The sequence below is a fragment of the Carcharodon carcharias genome, chromosome 1 (genome assembly GCF_017639515.1).
Source record: "Carcharodon carcharias isolate sCarCar2 chromosome 1, sCarCar2.pri, whole genome shotgun sequence".
Lineage (NCBI taxonomy): Eukaryota > Metazoa > Chordata > Chondrichthyes > Lamniformes > Lamnidae > Carcharodon > Carcharodon carcharias.
Window position 1 is genome coordinate 97,101,531 of NC_054467.1, and position 21,807 is coordinate 97,123,337.

The 21,807-nt window shown below is 45.2% G+C and overlaps 1 protein-coding gene across 2 annotated transcripts in view; it reads left to right on the top strand.

Annotated features, from left to right (window-relative positions):
* The window catches only part of anxa3a (annexin A3a), a 98,362-nt gene extending 77,097 nt beyond the window's left edge, over positions 1-21,265 (top strand). For both annotated transcript variants that reach the window (XM_041198478.1, XM_041198486.1), the window contains 2 exons: positions 12,753-12,875; positions 19,955-21,265. In XM_041198478.1, coding sequence (XP_041054412.1) covers positions 12,753-12,875; positions 19,955-20,014 — 183 coding nt within the window. In that variant the 3' untranslated portion in view covers positions 20,015-21,265. The remainder of the gene's footprint in view (positions 1-12,752; positions 12,876-19,954) is intronic.
* Positions 21,266-21,807: the final 542 nt, after the last annotated feature.

A 21,807-nucleotide genomic window follows, 5' to 3' on the forward strand; every position in this document is an offset into this window, starting at 1 on the left:
GGCTCTCCAAATGAGCATTATGACTCAGTGCCATTTTCTTTGCCTTTTCCCCATAACCCTGCGCATTGGTTCTATTTAAATAATCATCTGATGCCCTCTTGAATACCTCAATTGAACCTGCCTCCACCACACTTCCAGGCAGTGCGTTCCAGACCTGAACCATTTGCTGTGTGAAAAAGATTTTTCTCACATCGCATTTGCTTCTTTTGCAAATCACTTTAATCTGTGCCCTCGTTCTCAATCCTTTTATGAGCGGAAACAGTTTCTCCCTATCTATTCTGTCCAGCCCGCTCATGATTTTGAACACCTCTCCTCTTTGCTTTCTCCTCACCAAGTTCTCCAATCTATCTTCATAACTGAAGTTTCTCAACGCTGGAACCATTTTTATAAACCTCTTCTGCACTGTCTCCATTGCTTTCACATCTGTCCTATTGTGTGGCCTCCTAGAACTGTACACAATACTCCAGCTGAGGTCAAACTAGTGTCCTATACAAATTCTGTATAACCTCCTTGCTCTTGTACTCTATGCCCCTATTAATAAAGCCTAGGATAGTGAATGCTTTATTAACTGCTCTCTCCACTTGTCTTTCCACCTTTACTGACTTATGCACATATACACCCAGGTCCCTCTGCTCCTGCACACGCTTTAGAATTGTATCCCTTATTTTGTATTGGCATTCCATGTTTTTACTACCAAAATGAATCACCTCACACTTTACTGCATTGAACTTCATCTGCTGCCTTTTTGCCCATTCCACCAATTTGTCTATGCTCTTTTGAAGTTCTACACTGTCCTCCTCACATGTTACAATGCTTCCAAGTTTCGTATCATCCAGAAACTTTGAAATTGTCCCCTGCATACCAAGGTCTAGGTCATTAATATACATCAGGAAAAGCATGAGTCCCAATACCAAACCCTGGGAACTCCACTATAAACTTTCCTCCAGCCTGAAAAATGTCCATTAATCATTGCTAGCTGTTTCCTATTACTCGGTCAATTTTGTATCCACATTGCTACTGTCCCTTTTATTCCATCAGCTGTAACTTTTTTCATAAGTCTGTTATGCAAAATTGTATTGAATGCCTTTTGGAAGTCCATGGACACCACATCAACAGCTTTACACTTACCAACCCTCTCTGTTACCTCTTCAAAAAACCCCAGCAAGTTAGTTAAACATGAGATCCCCTTAAGAAATCCATGCTGGCTGTTCCTAATCAACCACATATTTCCATGTGACTACTAATTCTATCCAGAATAATTGTTAATAGAACCTTCCTCACCACTGAAGTTAAACTGACTGGTCAGTAATTGCTGAGCTTATCCTTACAACCTTTTTTGAACAAGGGCATAATGTTGGCAATTCTCCGGCCCACTGGCACCTCCCCTGAAAGACTGAAAGATTATGGCCAGTGCCCCTGCAATTTCTACCCTTACATCCTTCAATATCCTTGGATGCACCTCATCTAGTCCTGGTGCCTTGTCAACTTTAAGGGCAGGATTTTTCCCTTGGTGTGCAGGCGCACGCCTGACATGCCCGAGCGTGAAATAAAGTGTATTGACAAGGCTGAGTGTGCCAACGTCAGTGTGCACTCTCATGATAGTTCGGTCAGCAGGTGCTGGCTGCGTGCCTGCCAACAATTAAAAGGCTTATTAAGGCCATTAAGTTACCAATTGAGCTGAATTTTTCACTGCCCATTCAACCTAACAGTTGACGGGCAGGCGATAAGGCTAAGTGGCCTTTGCATTTTTCAGGAAACCTCATCCATGGGCGGAATGAGGTTTCCTAAAGCAAATAAAAATAAAATAAAATTCTTACACTTGAATTAAAAACATGTGCCGACAGTGAAGGAACAGCGATATATTTCCAAGTCAGGATGGTGAGTGGCTTGGAGGGGACTTCCAGGTGATGGTGTTCCCATCTTTCTGCTGCCCTTGTCCTTCTAGGTGGTAGTGGTCGTGGGTTTGGAAGGTGCTGTCAAAGGACCCTTGTTGAATTCCTGCAGTGCATCTTGTAGATGGTACACACTGATGCTACTGTGCGCGGTGGCGGAGGGAGTGAATATTTGTGGATGTGATGCCAATCAAGCGGACTGCATTGTCCTAGATGGTGCCCAGCTTCTTCAGTATTGTAGGAGCTGCACTCATCCAGGCAAGTAGGGAGTAATCCATCACATTCCTGACTTGTGCCTTGTAGATGGCGGCCAGGTTTGGGGAGTTAGGTGGTGAGTTACCCATTGCACGACTCCTAGCCTTTGACTTGCTCTTGTAGCCACAGTATTTATATGGCTAGTCCAGTTCAGTTTCTGGTCAATGGTAACCCCCAAGATATTAATAGTGGGGGACTTAGTGATGGTAATGCCATTGAACATCAAGGGGTGATGATTGGATTCTCTCTTGTTGGAGAAGGTCATTATCTGACACTTGTGTGGCATGAATGTTACTTGCCACTTGTCAGCCCAAGCCTGGATATTGTCCAGGTCTTGCTGCTTTTGGACGTGGACTGCTTCAGTATCTGAGGAGTTGCGAATGGTGCTGAACATTGTGCAATCATCAGTGAACATCCCCATTTCTGACCTTATGATGTAAGGAAGATCATTGATGAAGCAGCTTAAGATGGTTGTGCCTAGGACACTACCCTGAGGAATGCCTGAAGTGATGTCCTGCAGCTGAGATGACTAAACTCCAAAAACCACAACCATCTTCCTTTGTGTTAGGTATGATTGCAACCAGCGGAGAGTTTTCCCCCTGATTCCCATTGACTCCAGTTTTGCTTGGGCTCCTTGATGCCACACTCTGTCAATTGCTGGCTTGATGTCAAGGGCAGTCACTCTCACCTCACCTCAGGAGTTCAACTTTTTTGTCCATGTTTGAACCAAGGCTGTAATGAGGTCAGGAGCTAAGTGGCCCTGGCAGAACCCAAACTGGGCATTAGTGAGCAGGTCATTGCTAAGCAGGTTCAGCTTGATAGCACTGTTGATGACCCTTCCATTACTTTACTGATGATTGAGAGTAGACTGACGGGGTGGTAATTGGCCGGGTTGGATTTGCCCTGCTTTTTGTGTACAGGACGTATCTGGGCAATTTTCCGTATAATCGGGTAGATGCCAGTGTTGTAGCTATACTGGAACAGCTTGGCTAGGGGCGCAGCAAGTTCTGGAGCACAAGTCTTCAATACTATTGCTGGAATGTTGTCGGGGCCTATAGCTTTTGCAGTATCCAGTGCCTTCAGCCGTTTCTTGATATCACGTGGAGTGAATCAAATTGGATGAAGGCTGGGGAGCTCTGGAGGAGGCTGAGATGGATCATCCACTCAGCATTTCTGGCTGAAGATTGTTGCAAATGCTTCAGCCTTATCTTTTGCCCTGCTGTGCTGGGCTCCTCCATCATTGAGGGTGGACTTATTTGTGGAGCCACCTCCTCCAGTAAGTTGTTTAATTGTCCACCACCATTCATGATGGATATGGCAGGACTGCAGAGCTTATATCTGATCCGTTGGTTGTGGGATTGCTTAGCTCTGTCTATCCCTTCTGCTTATGCTGTTTGGCATGCAAGCAGTCCAGTTAATAGCTTCACCAGGTTGACACCTCAATTTTAGGTATGCCTGGTGCTGCTCCTGGCATGCCCTCCTGCACTCTTCATTGAACCAGGGTTGATCTCCTGGCTTGATGATAATGGTAGAGTGAGGGAATATGCTGGGTCATGAAGTTACAGATTGTATTTGAGTACAGTTCTGCTGCTGCTGATGGCCCAAAGTACCTCATGGATGCCCAGTCTTGAGTTGCTAGATCTGTTCGAAATCTATCCCATTTAGCACGGTGGTAGTGCAATACAACATGATAGCGAGTATCCTCAATGTGAAGGCAGGACTTCGTCTCCTCAATGACTGTGCGACGGTCACTCCAACTGATATTTCCAACTGATACTGTCATGGACAGATGCATCTGCAGCAGGCAGGTTGGTGAAGATGAGGTCAAGTATGTTTTTCCTTCTTGATGGTTCCCTCACCATCTGCCGCACACCCAGTCTAGCAGCTATGTCATTTGGGACTTGGCCAGCTCGGTCAATAGTGCTGCTAACGAGCCACTTTTGGTGATGGACATTGAAGGCCCCCACCCAGAGAACATTCTGTGCCCTTGCAACCCTCTGTGCTTCCTCCAAGTGATGTTCAACATGGAGGAGCACTGATTCATCAGCTGAGGGAGATCGATACCTAATTGGGTCTATTCCCCTCCTTTCACCACTCTTTTACTATTTATGTGCCTATAGAAGACTTTGTGATTCCCCTTTATGTTGGCTGCCAGTTTTTTCTCATAATCCTTCTTTGCTTCTCTTGCATGCTTCCTCACCTCTCCTCTGAGCCTTCTGCTTGGTTCTCAATTGTGTGAGTTGCAAGGCATGCCCGCCATTAATTAATGGCCAGTTAAGGTCCTTGATGCAGCAATTGACAATGATTTTTCGCACCCCATGTGATTTTCAGTACGTTGCACGGGCACAATGGGCAGATGGGTAGGCCAGATTTTTAAAAGCCTCACCCACGGGCGGGATAAGAGGGGTGAATGGGCTTATTGATGCAAGTTGTTAGTACTTTCGTTTTTAAACTTATTGCAACTTGATTGTGTGAACAGGGCAACTTCAATTCTCTTCAGAGCTGCTTTGACAGAAATAACAGGCTTCAGTTGAGGACTCTGAAGGAATCATAGTACTTGGGGCCTTGCAGGTATCAGACAGCTTTCCCTTACCTTAGGAATGAGGATTGTGGTCTCCGCTGAAAGCATCTCCTCTGAGGAGGAAGGGAGGGCCAGAAGGGGGAGGAGACCAGGAATCCATATTCAGCCTCCAGGAGAGCCACTTGTGGGAGGACAGGCACAGGCACAAGGGGTGCAGGGCCAACAGGAAATCCAAGGCAGAAGGGGCTGCAGAAGACGCCTCTATCCTGCTGCCAGGGTATACAGGCGGTGAAGCAGCTACCTCAATATGTCTGAGGTGCAGTGCGGAAGGAGGCTCCGTCTCTCAAGGGAGACAGTGACCTCCATCTGTCAGGTGATCGGCCCTGAGATCAGCTCCAGCAGTGTGGGCGGATACCCCATGCCAGCGGCGCCCTCAACTTCTATGCCTCTGGCGCTTTCCAGGGGTCAGCAGGTGAAGTCTCCCAGGCAGCTGTCCACAGTTATGTCAAGCTAGTCACAGACTCTCTGTTCAGGCGTGCATTGACTTTCATTCACTACCGCTCGAAAGAGGCCAGCCAGGCAGAGCGAGCCAGAGGCTTTACAGCGATTGCTGGCTTCCCCCGCATCCAGAGTGCAATCGCCTGAACACGTGGCCATCAAGGCGTCAGCGGGTCAGCCGGGTGCCTTCGTCAACACAAAGGGATTTCACTCCATGAATGTGCAGATAGTGTGTGACCACAGGATGCAGATTCTGCAAGTCTGTGCAAGGTACCCAGGCAGTTCCCATGACGTATACATCCGGAGACAATCCCAGGTGCTGGGGCTCTTCAGTGCTCCAGCCCGGTTGGATGGATGGCTGCTGGGTGACAAGGGCTATCCCCCCAAAAGGCGGCTCATGAAGCCTCTCCGCCATCCAAGAACAGAGGCTGAGCAACGGTACAATAGGAGCCATGCCTGCACGAGGGCCATGGTAGAGAGAACCATCAGTCTTCTCAAGATGTGCTTCCAATGCCTGTACCGTTCAGGGGCGCAGTCCAATACCCCCCAGATGGTGTTTCACGGATAGTAGTTGCATGCTCTCCACAATCTGGTGCTGGAAAGGGCGGATGCTGTGGAGGAAGAAGATGTAGACGCAGATGCTCTGGCTGCAGTTGATGAGTCCAGTAGTGAGTCCAAGGATGAGCATGCACAGGATTAAACGCTGAGGGGATAGACGCTGACCTGAGAAACCTCCAGTGAGGCAAGGACACCTGGGAGGCTTTGATCCAACACTCCTTCAGTTAGCCTACCAAAGATGAACCACCAACACATAACAGGGCCGCAGGCTCCATACTCGATACCTATGAGTAACGTTTGCCTGGTCAGGAACATTAACTATGTGCCTTGTCAATAAAGCTCAATGACAAACAAGTCACTCATTACATCATAGGTTCCCCTACACCTGCAGAATTAATGAAGAACCCAGAAGCTTGTTGAGAACCAAAACATTTAATGATTTCCAACTTGCATACAGAAATCAAAGTCTTTTAAAAGGCATTGAACAGCACACTTACTGAAAAACAACTGAAACCTGGGGGGGGGGGTGCAAAAGAAAACCACCAGTTATAAGCCCATGGTGTGCCTAAGGTGATTTACGTTTATGTTTGCGGGTGCTATATCTAGGTGTTCCCCCCTCGCTGGCAACGGCATTTGAGACAGCCTGCTCACTCTGCTGTCCTGTTGGCCTTGATGACCTTGGTGGCCATCCTTTGGCCCATGGAGCCTGTGCTGGCCCCAACTGGGAGGGAGCACCCAGGGGCATGGCTGGCATCTCCCCAGTCGCCACAGCCTCATCAGATGCCACAGTCAATGGCAGAGGGGCACAGGAGCTGCAGCCATCATCCGGAATGCCCTGAGAGGAGCCCACAGAGATGACAGGCAGCTCGTGCGCCAGCGTGAGGTCATTTTGGACCTCCCTGCTCACAATTGATGGATGGACACCAAGCTGGGACACTGGGTGCCCAATCCATCTTCCACCGACACTGACCACCTGAGGTCAATGCCACCATGAGGGCTTGCTGGTCGGAGCGCATCCCCAGGAAGCCCTGATTGTTCTCCTGGAGGACCTTCTTCATGAGAGTCACCACTCTCTCCATAGAGGAGGCATTGCGCTTGGCCATGAGGGTCATTGCATTGCTCATGATCCGCATGGACTCCTCCATCACGGAGACCATGGCACGCATTCCCTCTTGTACTTCCGCCAGATCCTTCCACAGACCCTGCTGGACTTCCAGCATCTGCTGCCTCAGGGACGACTCCAGAGGCCCATCATCAGCCACCGACTGAGCATGTTCCTGGTCCCCAGCATTCCTCTGACTGCCATTGCCTTGGGCACTCTCTGCCTCCACCCGCACCTCAACAGAGTGTGAAGTGCCCTCACCGATGTGCACCTAGATACTAGCCAACGATCTCATCCCCACTAAGGTGCTGGTATCTGCGCTGGTGCCTGCCTGGCTGAGAGGGTGTGATGCTGGTGCATTTATATCTTCTGGACCCTCAGGGGTCAGCGGCAGTCCCTCAGACTCCTGAGTCCGGAAGTCCCTCCAGTGAGGCTGAAAGGAAGAACAAGGACATTTGATTAGTAGAAGTCGTTACACTGTTAATGTGCATGTCTGGCACCCGGATCAGAATGCGCTCCTCCTTCCATTATCAATGGGCAACCCATGTCGGATGCTGAAATCAATGTACAGACAACAGTGAATGTTTGCACTGACAGACATTGTGACCTCACCGCGGCCGGTTGACCTGGGTGTATGGCGCCTCTCCAGCTCGACAGCCGTTGTATCTGGTCATGATGAGAAGGTGGGGCTACCCTCTGTCAGTCTACAGTCGCTCTGCATTATTGTGCACTGTCTTCTCCTGAAAGGAGAGAGGAGCATTGATTAGCCCACCCTGTACCTCCATTGCCATTGCAGCCCTGCCACCCCCACTTGAGTGAAACATTGCAGGGCTCATCCGATTCGTGACCCTGGAGCCACCATACACTCATTCCAAGTAGCCAGGGCTGACCCCCTTGCCCAGATGCTGCCTCCATCACATTTGCCATTCACACTCTAAGACCTTCCAAACACACGAGCACTACCACCTAGAAGGACAAGGGCAGCAGATAGGTGGGTACACCGCCACCTGGAAGTTCCCCCCCAAGTAACTCAGCATCCTGACTTTGAAATGTTTCGGTGCTCCACCACTGTTGCTAGGTCAAAATCCTGGAGCTCACCCCCAAACATTACTGTGGGTGTACCTGTACCACATGCAGCGCATGGGCACTAAATGCTGGCCTACCCAGTGAAGGCCACATCCAGTGAATGAATGAATACAAGAACAAAATTCTGAGTTGGGGGGGTGCTGGGGGTGGGTTGGAGGGGGCAACCTAAGTGAACCATGCCAACATGGTACTCACCCTTCCCGATTGCAAGAGGTCATTAAACCGCTTGCGGCACTGCACCCAGGTATGTCGCACCATATCGTGAGAGCTGACCCTTTCTGCCACCTCCTCCCAGGCAAGTTTTGTTATTTGGGAGGGGGCCTCCTCCTCCCGTCCCTTGGCACAAAGATCTTGCGGCATGCTGCCACCTCCTCGAGGAGGGCAACAAGACATTCATCTGAAAACCTCGGGGCCAACTGCCCCGCTGACCTGCCCTTTTGCCTGGCCTGCTCTCTGAGAATGCTATCCGACATCCTCCTGTCCAGCATCAGTGCCAGCCTATGGGCGGCTACCTGCGCCATTTTTGAATGGGCTGCCGGTTCGCCCTTAGACCTGGTGGTCATTGGCCTCCTGCTGCGGCCCGCCCCTTCCCGCTGATCTCGGGAGCCGCAATTTACATTGGGTGGGCCTTAATTGGCCCGCCTGCGCAAAATGGAGGCGTGGAGCCGATTGCAGGCAGCGACCGGCTCCACGCCTGCGCCTACTCCCACTCCCACCCAGCCCACCCGACATTAGTAACATCCTGGCCTTGATCTACTTGGCCCACCTCATTTCCAAGAACCAGGTCTAGCAGTGCCTCCTTTTTTGTTGGACTGGACACACACTGCTGTAGAAAATTCTCCTGAACACAATCTAGGAACTCTTGCCCCTCTCTGCCCTTTACGCTATCTTTATCCTAATCTATATTCAGGTAATTCAAGTCCCCCATTGTAATTACTCTGTAATTTACCAGCAGATTTGTTTCTCTACATCCTTCCCACTAGCTGGTGGCCTATGGACTACACCGAGCAATGTAATTGCACACTTTTTGTTCCTTAGCTTTAGCCAAATTGATTCTGTCCTTGAACCCTCTGGGACATCCTCTTTCTCCTGCACTGCATTGCTCCCATTAACCAATACAGCCATCTTTTATCTTTTTCTTCCTGGCCTATCTTTCCTGAACACCTAATATCCAGGAATATTTAACACCCAGTCCTGCCATTCCTTGAGCCAAGTCTCTGTAATTGTCATGACATCATAAATCTGCATGGTAATCTGTGCCTGTAACTCACCAATCTTATTTACTAAATTCTGTGCATTCACATACATGCAGCATAACCGTGATTTAGACTGCATTACTTTCTCCCTTACTCTGACTCCGCCTATTAATTTACTATTTGCTATTCTATTGCTATCTGTCTCTCCCAGTATTTTGTGCACCTGGGTGTTTCTCTCTAATATTCTCTCCTGGTTCCCACACCCCCGCAACAACACTAGCAAAATGTCCCACAAGGAACTCAGTCTTGGCTCTGTTCAGGTGCAACCTGTCCGGCTTGTAGAGGTGCCGTCTCCTCTAAAGCTAGTCCCAGTGTCCCAGGAATCAAAAGCCCCGCCCTCCTGCACCATCTTTCCAGCCACGCATTCATCTGCCTTATCCTACTATTTCTGTACTCACTTGCATGTGGCACTGGGAATAATCCGGACATTATTACGTCTGAGGTCCTGCTTGCTAATTTTCTACCTAGCTCCCTAAATTCTGTCTGCAGGACTTCATCCCCCTTCCTACCTAAGTCATTGGTACAAATGTGGACCACGACCTCTGGCTGTTCATCCTCCCCTAAGGAATGTCCTGTAGCCGCTTGGTAATATCCTTGACCCTGGCGCCAGGGAGGCAAGATACCATCCTGGAGTCACGTCTACATCTGCAGAAATGCCTGTCTATTCCCCTAACTACTGAACATCCTATCACAATTACGCTTCCTTTCTTCTTCCTCCCCTCCTGTATAGCTGAGCCACTCGTGGTGCCACCAACTTGGCTCTGGCTGCATTCCTCTGAAGAACCAACACCCTCGACCAGTATCTAAAATGGAAAACTGATTAGCAAGTGGAGCCGCAGGGGACTCCTGCATTACCTGCCTGGTTCCCTTGGACTCTGTGGTGGTCACCCATTCTCTCCATGCTCCTAACCTGTGATGTGACCACCTCTCTGAACATGCTATCCACAGAGCTTTCAGCCTCACAGATGCGCCACAGTGACTCCAGCCACCGTTCAAGTTCCGAAACCCGGAGCTCAAGTTTCTGCAGCTGCCAGCGCTTGCTGCATGTGGTCATCTAGGTAACCAGTAGCCCATGACTTCCCACATATTACAGGACATGCATTCTACATGACCCAGCTGCTCTGCCATGTATTAACTTTACTTCCCTTTCATTAACTTTATTTTACTTTGGCTTACTTATATTACTTCACATTACTGGCCCTAACTTCCTTTTATTCCTAGTGTTTCTTACTCAAATCCAAGTAGCTACTTCTTTAAAAATAATACACTTTTCTAATTTACAGTTATTTAAAGACACTCTCTAAGAACAGTTTCTTAACAACCAATGAACTTACGGTTTTCCTGTGATGTCACTGTTCGATGTTTTTTTTTCAAACATAGCGCCAAAGTTGAGGTTTACGCCCAGGGCCATTTCTGCTCAGCTGCTCCTGTTCCTGATTTAGAATAATTCCTGTATCTACCATACCTCTTTCCCCGCACACCGAATTACCATGGGAGCCTAATTCGCTACTCACTCAGTCTCCGGCTCAGTCCGGTGTAGTAGTCTGTCTCCTCTCGCGCCCCTTCAACATGTTATGTGCACTGCAATATTTATTTTCCAACCTTGTAACCATGACCATATCTCTCTAATGGTGCTTAGATCTGAACCATTTAGATCTATTTGTGCCATCATTCGTTTTATCTTATTTTGAATGCTTCACGCATTCTTGTACCTGTCGCAATCACTTGTCTAAGTGCACTTGACTCTTATGTCCCTCCCTGTGCAATGTTCATTCTCTGTCCCAAGTTATTGTTTCATGCTTTTTTGAAGTGATTTTTCCCTTGCTCTTCTGGCCCACCCTTGGAATACAATCTGCAAGAGGGCTTCTAAGATTCTTGGGTTTATTCATTGTTTACACTCTGAAGTCAATGCATTTTGGTTTAGCTTAAATGATTTTGATATTAGTGTTGATTGTTTTAATCATACTTCAAGCATTTGATTGTTAGTCACACAAAATTAAGTTTGTTATTATTGGATTACTGCCATTTTGCTATATATATATATATGAGCTGGGAAATTTCTGTTGGCAGTGTCATCTTATGATTGTTAACATGTACACATGAAATTCTTCTCTCTACAACTGAACAGAGACATTAATCTATTTATCTAAAATGGAGTACTGCCTCCATTTATTGAGGAGAGAGGAATTTGACAGCAGCCCTCTAAATTTCCATTCGGAAACATGTCAACAGCAATTTTCAATATATATGTGGTCATTTGAAAATAATGCAGTGTGTGTGCCCAAGTATATCATACTTGCTGCCACTACTATAATGTCATATTAATCTTTTCATAATTCAGTTTAATTTATTTTTTTTTTTGTTTGTATTCATTATGCTCATGCGTTGTAACTATTACTATCTAATTCAAAAATTCCAAAAATAAAGGGAATCCCTGTGATCTTGGGAAATAGCACAGCATGGACAGATGCAAATCAGCAAGTCAGTTTTAAATCCCACTGGGTATTCCTTTCCATTGGTTTCAATAAAGGAACAAATATCTATCAGGGCGTAAAGTATGTGTCCAATTTGTGAGCACTCATTTTGCACTAAAGCCCAAGATCAACTTGAACTCTAAAAAAGAGAAGAGCCAAAGATGCAAGCTGGTATTCACTAATGCTGGAGATTAAAGATGCTTTAATCTTAAAGTTTAAAAAATTGGCTCATGCTGTTTGAAACTGGAGACCTGAAGTGGTGCAAACCTACTTCCTCCACAAAATGTTTAACTAATGTAAGCCCAGCTACAATTCTGCTGTTTATCTTGAATCACTACAAGATGAAAACTACTTTGCAGTAATACAGACCATGTGGACAGATGGACAGATAATGCATCCTGATAGGAGGCCCAGTGGACAGGCCTCATTTCCATTCAGCTGGTGAGCTGAAAATCGGGTGACCCTGAGGCTGACTCAAGTCAAAAAAGATAGGTGAGGGAAGAGAGGTGGGAGTGGAGTTTGTTCTTAGGAAAGGGTGGACCCAGTGTGGCAGTGGATCAGATTGTTTTTTGTGGAGCCAGGAGGAGTACCCCTGCTCCTCCAGCCCCAGGAAAATAAATGAAGATGTATCATCTGGGCTCACCTTCAACTGGACCAATTGATATGAGTTGGCAGGTGCACAATACACAGTATACACTGCCTTAAACTAGCACCAGCAGTCCTGTTTATGTCATAGGACACCAATTTGAATATTGAAATAGCTAAGCCACATGGACCCTCGGACTACTGAGAGTGGACCTTAGGGGAGAAATGGATGCCTGGGCAGTCAGTGGGAAAAGAGCAATTAAGTCAATCCACACCATTTTCTAGCATACGTCCTCATTTATACCATGCTGAATGATGTTGAACTAAAAGACACCATGATTTTAATGTGGTGAATTTAAAATTGCAAATTCCAGCATTCAGACAAGATCAATGGTGATCAACAAAGGATGCATGGTGTGCTTGTACAAAAGCAGTACATGCAAATATCCCATGTATCTAACTAACATTCACATTGTAATGCAACCAGTGACGCTGATAAAGTAAGAGCATGAAATTCTTTTACAGGGTCTTGGCACTGATGAGAATGCTCTCTCAAGAATCATGGTCAGCAGGTCAGAAATTGACCTCTTGGATATTCAAGACGAGTATTTGAAACTGTATGGCAGATCCTTGTACGCTACTATCAAGGTAGGTCTGCAATCATTCACGGTAAATATAGCTCTTTTTCAACTGTTTTCCTTCTCAGTCTCTGCCTTCGAAGCCTCCTGTTTAGCTTCCATGTGCTTCAGCTGATACAATGGGGCTTTAGAGTTCTCTAAGATGAGCAATTGAATAAACTGAATAAAACTTTAGAATGATTCATTATCACTCACAATAATTCTGGGACATGAATGTAAATATGCTACAATGTTGGTCCTTTCTGTTTAAATTGTAAATAATCATTGAGTCTTTTATAGCTCACAATGAGTGCTTCAGATAGCCAACAGCAAACTGCTGTAAGTGCATGCCAGGATTAACTTACTTCAGAGTTAAATGCTGTTTATTACTTTACTGAGAATTACAGTTCCTAACATAATTTCATTCAGTTCAGAATTTGATGATGGATTTGAGTAGGGCATAAACTCTGATTTATTTTTACATGATCACATGGTTAATAAATTTAAAAATACATTTAAAGATACATTCATATTGAGGCTAATTATATGATCCCATCATGCCAGTTTCGCATACAGCACACAAGCTGAGTGAAAGATGACATTGCATGCTCTTGCAAGGTTGCTCACCATACATATTGCAGGTGTAAAATGATTGATAAATAGGAGGTGCATTGAGTGTGTGTACATAATATTTGGCAAGTTGGCAGCTCTCAAAGGGTTGCTGTTCACAATTAATGCTGAGCTGCACATTGCCAATTTAAAACATTTACAAACAGGAGGTCAGGATAGCAGCAAGAAGGAAAAAGAGCAGGACAGATCCTTTTGAAAATACAGCTCTAGGGATTCAAATCAAAGGCTGGAATTTTGCATCTCCATTGGTGTCAGGCGTCATGGAGGGCATGAGCGGACAATATGGCGAGAAGGCTAAAAATTCATGAAATCAGTTTGCAAATGGCCGCTCCATCCGTCAATGGCAGGCCGCCTTTCCTGCCGCCGCACGTTGTGAATGTCATTTTAATATATGTGCACATAATTATAAGCCCTGCTTGTCAGAATGAACCACCCCCATGCTGGATCATCCGGGCACACTGGCCCAGAACACATCTTGACATTGCAGACGTGCAAAAGTCAGGACTTGCCATAGGGCCTTGCTCACATCGGAGACATTTGTGGAGCAGAAGATGCTGAAGCTTTAGAACTACCAGACCCTGGCGGGATATGTGTAACGCATGCTAGGTGGATTTTCATGGACATGACTTCCCCACAAGGCAGCTCATGGAAGGTCATTGTTGATGTCTGGGGTCTGCTTTGGGACATCAAGGTCTTGGCTATGGGCTGTTGTGGATAATTGTCGAGGGGGTGAAGAGGTAGGTCTAGGTTTGACTGGGAGAGGAAGGTGTACTCAGGGTAGGGGAGGAATACAGAGGAGGACAGTGTAATGGGGGAAAAGGCAGAAACTGAGGAGGTGGATGAAGGGAGGAGGAAGGTGTAAGGGAAGAAGTTTGGAGGGCGGTATGACATCAGGGGGAGGAAAGAGTCCAGTGGGAGGAGAGAGTTCAGGGGGAGGTGTCCAGGGGGAGGAGGGAGTAAGGATGGAGGAGGGAGTAAGGGGGGGATTTCCAGGTGAACATGCAACGGAGAGGTCTGTGGAGTCAATGACTGCCTCCTGCGGAGCGAACTGAGGGTGGGTGTGGTAGGAGGGAATGGGTGAGTATGAGAGAGGGCAAAGTGAGCCAGTAGGGTAGGAGGGTTATGATGCGACGGCAGTGGTAGAAGGGATGGCAAAGGTGTTTGGTGGGGACACACTGACGTTGGGGGTGGGAAGGAGGATGTCGGGGAAGAAAATGTGGATGGGGTTGGGATTCTTGGGCAGATAGAGAACATGCACATTCATCTGGACTTCCTGAAAAGAACAGGGTTCAGGCTGGCAGATGACAGTGGGGAAGGGGATGCCAAGGGTTCAACAGTGAAGGTGGAAAGAACATGGGTGACTGGGGGAGGGGAAAGGATGGGGAGCTGAAAACAACAACTTTATAACAACCATACTTCTGAAATCAAAGTGAGAGGAGCCTTGTGTTGGGTGGCACAGGTGCTGCAGGGGAGTGCGCTCAATGGGTGGACAGCAACAGACAACTTAAAGAGAGCACCAGCAGGCAGCATTGCAAATGCTTGGGACATTGAAATGGGTGTGAAGGAGGAAGCCTCCATGGGAGAATGTGTGCATGAGACTCTGAAAGACCCTGCCACACATGCAATTCTCCCTCTAGAATCACTTCTGGTCCGGCTGTGTGCTGCTGAACTGCTAGTGGTGAGGAATGCAGAAAGAGAAGACTCACAAAGCCTGTAAATGATACTTTAAGACAACATTACACATCATCAGTGAAAGTGAATACATTTCCAGATTATAAAGTTTCAAAATGTGTTCACCCACGCAACAACTTGTGATCAGAATTTCTTAACTTTCCTAGGTCTACCACTTCTAGGTGTTGCCCTGACCTTCACAGCAGAGTGGAGGCAGCCTGTGCAATGGTTGGCCCTGTTGCCTCTGATGACGTCAGTGTGGGTCTCTGGAGAACCGAGGTCTAAATGGCCCCGGCTTGATTCAGCTTTCATCCTGTGGGCCACCTGCTCCCTCTGCGGTGACAGAGGATGAGGTTGAGGGGGCCACAGGCAGAGGGGACTCAGAGGGAAAGGACAGCCTCTGAGATTCCTAAGTGGATGACCCAGGGGTGTCCAGCTGCCGCTCCTCCCTCCAAGGGCCCCGACTTGATTCCTTACAGGGAAGGAGCGCGCCCGGAGGAATGCCAAGGTTCCTGATTCCCTCTCACATTGCTACTGCAGGGACTCACTCATGGCTTCAACGATGGAGTGCAGGTCTGCATGCGTCTCCACATTCTCCTGGACCAGGGTCTCCATGGCATCCGCTACCCTTCCCATGGAGACATCCATACATGCACATGTGGGCACTATTTCATCACAGTACAGGCGGATGCACTCCTCTAACTTCCAGTCTGTTAAAGGCTTCGTGATGTTACCCCGCCTTCTGCTGATTCTCCATGATGTGTTGGAGGGCCAAATCCAGAGGTTTGTCATCTGACTCGGACCTCACAGATGCTTCTTTCCCAGCAGTCCTCCGAACTTTGGGGAGCTCGGCTGAACCTGCCTCCTCCTGCTGTCACGTGTCAGAGCGGTGACAACCAGATTGTGAACCCGAGCCTGCTCTAGATCAAGGTCCCACCAAGGTGTGTGTCTCTGCTGTTGGAGGTTGTGGCTAAGTACTGTGACTGGTCTTCCAGGCTGCTTATTTCCAGCTCTTCAATGGAGGAGGTATCCTCTTGGCTGGGGGTGCAGACCTGGATGGAGCTGAGGGACTGGCTGGATGAGGGTGTTGATTGCTTGGCAGAGCTCCCTGTGAACCAAAGAAGTGACAATTAATGCATAGCAGCAGAGTCAAAAGCAGGAGAGAGAGCACTCACAGTTGCATTAAGAGAGGGATGATGTGGTGCAGGATCCTCACGTAGGTGTTCTCCACCAACCTCACCATCACCGCAGGCAGGGTCCACGTCCTCACAAGTCAGTGCGATGGCACACTCCTCTAAGCGAGGGGTTGAATGTAGGGCACTTCACCCCTGTTCTGGGATCTCTCCCTGCTGTTGTGAGCCAGCTTCTCCTACATGAAAACAGATGGAGAGAGTGTGAGCAGGACACAAGGCACTGCTTGGAATGTTTGTGTGGTGAGCCATGGACAGGATGAGGATGCGAGCTCCAGCGGATAGGAGCCTGATGGAGATATGAAGGTGTGTGTGAGAGTTAGTGGTGTTATCCCTTGAGGTGTGAGATCCCTGTGGATGTGTGATGGGTTTCAGTGTGAGTTGAGAGTGATGAGAAGAATGACTTACCCTGGCAGAACGGATGAGACCATCCGTCCTCTTTCTGCACTGGGTGGCTGTTCTCTTTTGCAGGGTGTTGGCGCTGACCTCCCGCTGAATTGGTGATCTTGCTTGCTGGTCTTCGCCCACAGTGTGAGTGGAGGACTTTGTGGCGGGCCTCCACTGTGTCCAGTTGGCACTCGAAGGAAGCATCGCTAATTCTGGGGCCAGCATGTCTCCTCTCTTTGGCAGCCATCAGTTCCCAGCAGCTTCCTATCCCTTGAAGAGTGCCAGCTCTGTGCAGGGATGGCCTTTTACTATGGTTTACTGAAGGCCCAAGATGACGGTGGGGCAGGTGAATCAGATGCTGCCCCCGGCGTGTTTCCTGGGAATGCATAGTTAATGAGAAGGGAATGGTGTGAAAAGCCACCACTGCGGCTGGCGGGTAAAACGTCTTTTTTCTCACGCTCTACGGCACTTAATGCAAATCTGGGATGATTTCGCCCAAGAAATTGCTGCCAAGGAGGGCTGCCTTTTTTACAACCAAGAGCATCATCATTCAAGAATACAGTTCAAAATGCTACCAAATTTCTTCCTTCCACTGAGGAATTACTTAACTGGAGCACTAGGTTATGTCTTCTGCCAGGCCTCAGCACCTATCTCACAGTAATGTATGAAATGAGTAAAAGTCCTTTTTTAAAGCATCACCTGGCTGCAGGGTGGAACCCCCTCTCCCTGAGTTTGCTTGCACCTGACCATACAACTACATATAACTGTCCTTATTATATAGTATTAGCATTAACGTAATTCAAATAGATGAAGTTAATTTCATTCTTTCCTTTAATTGCTTTTCTCTTTGCTCTCAGCTTAATTAAATCTATTCCATTATTTTTCTTTTCTTCATCCTCTTACATGATTTTTTCAAGTTTCTTGGCTTTCCTCTGTTTTTAGCTCATTCCTTAGAGAAGGAAATTACTTGTGTTTGTGGGGGAAATTGCTTTCAGTATAAAAAATCTTCCCTCATTTAAACACTGTGGTAAAGAAGATTTGATGAGAAGTATTCACCATTTTTCCAACTTCTCTTCCCTATTTCAATTTTCACCTGTTTACAGGAGGTCACTGCACAAAAAAATTGCATTGAAGCTGATCGATGAGTAATTCCACAGGAAACCCCATGGATCCTGTAGAGCTACTCATAGGGAGCCCTTATTGGTGTCAATAAGCTACTTTACACAGAGAGTGGAGATAATGACAGAACTCTGAAGAAAGAGGAGCATAGATGGAAAATATGCACATATTTTACCAGGAAGCATTTTTTTTTTAGAGTTTTCATGCTACTTGAATAAGGGAAATAGTTCCTATTGAAAGTTCAGTACATCAATATTTGTTACTGCTCACATTAACTGAAAACTCAAAAAGGCTTATTGATCAGTTACACATACACAATAGAACAGTATGATCTATTGTTGCTAATATTAATTTTCACATTCCTGCTCCCTCATGAGTAACGTAATGTATTTATTGATGATCATGTAAAAAGTATGAATTCAAACCCTTGATGTTTAATAATTTGGGACAAAACTGAGCAATATTATTCAGGATAGAATTTATTTTATTACTTTGTTTATTTACAGATCAATGTACAATGTATTTGCCATTGATTTCTCGGCAATCAGCTATAAATTGTTCCATAACGACGACGGACAATAACCTCTTAATCGTTAAATTCTCAATGTAAACATCATCATACCAAGATATAAGCCTAAACCTTTTGAAATACACATCGGTGTTGGCTTGTTATTGGAGCCTACTCAGAAAATATATCTCATTGAGTTTCACATAGCAACAGCAATGACAACACTCAGATGGGTCAAAAATAACTAAAATTCTCTGTATAGAATTATTCAGTGATCCTGTTCTCTCAGTGAAGTGCTTCACTGGAGGCCAGGTGGGAAGGCACAAAGAGGGATTACGATCTGAGGGGAGGGCACTCTCAATGCGCACAGGGCACCCAAAAACAGATGTACCCCTCCCCCTTGTTCCTTCCAACCTTCTACTAATTTTGGTGAAAAACAGCCTTCCTTCTTTCACCTACCTCCACAGCCCTGCGTATTATGGCAGTGGAGGCGGATTGAGATCCTTAAGTGTCCAGTAAGGGCCTCAATATGCCTAAGAGCGATGAGCCTACTGGACATCTTACCCACACACTATATATTGGGGACTGGGTTGGGGTGGGCAGGAAGGCGGTGAGTTACCCACCCATCATATTCTATGTGTACCCCACCAAAAAAAGCCGGTAGGAGCTGTAAAATCCAGCTTATTGAATGAGCCTGACTACTAGGGCTGCAAGATATCTGAGTTTAATATTGTGTCTTCATCATGAAATTGCTTTTACCTGACATGTAAGTTGGATCTGGCATCTGTGTTGTGATCATTGAGCCTTCAGTCAGTGTTCATTAATTAAGTTTCTGTGCTTTTCTAATTGATGAATAAGGAAAAGGTAAAAATAGGCAATCAAGTTATGCAAAATTTTCCTTCTCATTTCAAGTTTCTCCCCAAACACATTTTTTGCTTACCAAATTTCATGCAGCATAGTAAACTTTCTTTGAGACATAGCTGCTAACATAGCTTAAATTGCGAGGAAAGCTATTAATAATAGTGTCATTTTAAATATTGTGGTTTTTGATGATTGTTATTTCATTTGGTCTAAGGAATAAAACTGCAGTGAAATTTGCAGTGAAATTATCTGCACAAACTTGCAACTCCCTTTACGACATGCTGATGTAGAGATGCCTTGACTTCTACAAGCCGTAAGCTTAAATTAAGGAGAATTAAACTCTACTTCATATCATTCCTACATCAGCCACTACTGTGGTGCTGGGCTTACCTCCCAGGTCCAGCTGTCTGTTCTCTCCTTCCATCATGTACCCCAAATATTCACCTCCAGTTCCATTCACTCTTCACAACCCACTGTGGAACTCTGCATTTCCCTCTCCAGCCTGAACTTGCTCTCACTCGGCTCATAAAGGTAATTCTTTGAACAATATAAATGGAATTGAGATTTAGGAGGGTAATATACTCTTATGAAAGAAAAACAGCAAAAAAGGAAGGGCTTTTATGTGCAGGGTTTTAATTTTGCATTTAACTATTAAATAAGTTTTGGTGAGTATATTTTAACTGTTTTAACACTGATTTTAAATTTATAACTAAATTATATCTTACTGTCTATTTTTGGCTTTAGGATGAAACTTCTGGAGATTACGGGACTACTTTGCTTAAACTCTGCGGAACAGGAAATTAGACAGCCATTAAACAGATGAACAAATTAATGGTTCCACTTAGACTTTAATGTAGAGAATAGATGAGTTTATATAATATTTAATTAGAATGAAATAAATAACAATTAATTGTCTAGCAATAATCCACAATATTGTATCTAAATTGCTCAGTTTTACAAGTGTGATAACAGACAGATTGGTTTCTGCTTCCTCTGAAGGATGTTAAATCAGATTACAGAATGGAGTTTAATGTTCAGATCTTTTATTTACTCTAATCTCTGACTCTGGGAGTTCTGCTGTAAAGTGTTCCCATTTTAGGATTGATCTAAATAGGGGAGTGTAGAAATTGTTGCCTGGAATTAGATATAAACCACAGGTAGTGTTGTGTATGCCATTTGTTATTTTTAGATTAGCAAAATTTATCAGTTACATTATCCATCATTTAACTATTAGACTTGATTTTGCTTTCTATAATCTTATCATTGCATACAGATGGTGAAAATTACCATCTGGATAGTCAAATGTCTTTTCTCCAATTTTTCGTTCAATCCCTATGCTAGTAAAGGCCAGTCATTGTCATTGCAAATCCAATGTCTTTATCCAACATCTTCAGCCTCATACAATGAGTCCCCTATTGATCATTTTACAATAATATAGTCAGTATTGGACTTGTACTAATGATCAACTGATATGTAAAGGTCAATAAACGTGGGATAAAATGTACCTGATAGAGTGAGAACTACATAAATTGTTATACCACAACTAAATGTTAAAAAGCTGTTTGCCTTAATTTTTTTGTCCTAAGACCTGAGATGCATACAGTCTTCGTGTAGAGTAGAAGAACTATATCCATTTCAGTGAGTCTCCAGATCATGTGAGAGTTGTGGAAAGCAATAAATTACATAAGATGGTATTATAGTGTACTCATGCTGATAAAATTTTGCCTATCATATTTTGCCATGTCAAACATGGTAAAGTAATCAGGTGTACACCTACTGATTGGTGTTGACCACTTTATAATAATTCATAGGTATTCTAGCGTTCATTTTGAAATTAAAAATTAATCTGTAGCAGCATATCTTTAGTAAGCTGCTAAACTAATTATAACCAATTTGCTTCTTCAGAATCATAGCTATTAACTATTAATGATTTGCTTTGTTTGGAGATATCTTTACTTCAAAGTTATGCCAACTTTAGTTCTGTTCAACGGCACTTTTCATATTTTGCTTTGTAACATCTCTGTTTTATCTTAATAAAGAAACAAGTAACAAATACATTTCAAATGAAAGCTCTGTGCATTATTTCCTTATTATATCTATCTTTATTTGGAAAGATTCAGCTTGTATAGTAGACAACATTCATTTTGCTAAAAACATTGAGACACGAGGTTTGTGGCAAACAAAAATCTGTTTATCTTAATACCCAAAGATAAATTTTTAAACAATTAAAGACAGTTAAATTGAGGACAAAGGAAGATTTTATAAGAAAAACCACAACGTAGAATAATGCTGAAGTTGAACTTGAGATGTGCGGTTTGTGATTGGAAAAGTGAAAGATGAACAATGCAGTTTAACTTAAACTTCTGAAGAGAAAGTTTTAATAACATCATGATATTTCTATCCCTCCACCCACTCATTGTCCATATGGATGTCATTGGCTGTCCCTCCTTTGGAGGATTATATCTAATCAGGGTCACAACTTTCTGCCTTGGGTCCTCATGTGACTGAACAGGCCGATTCTCAATCAACAAATCTTTGTACACATGGGTTTTGGGTGTCCCACTAGGCAGTGGTATCTGGAGTGCATGGTTTGCTTC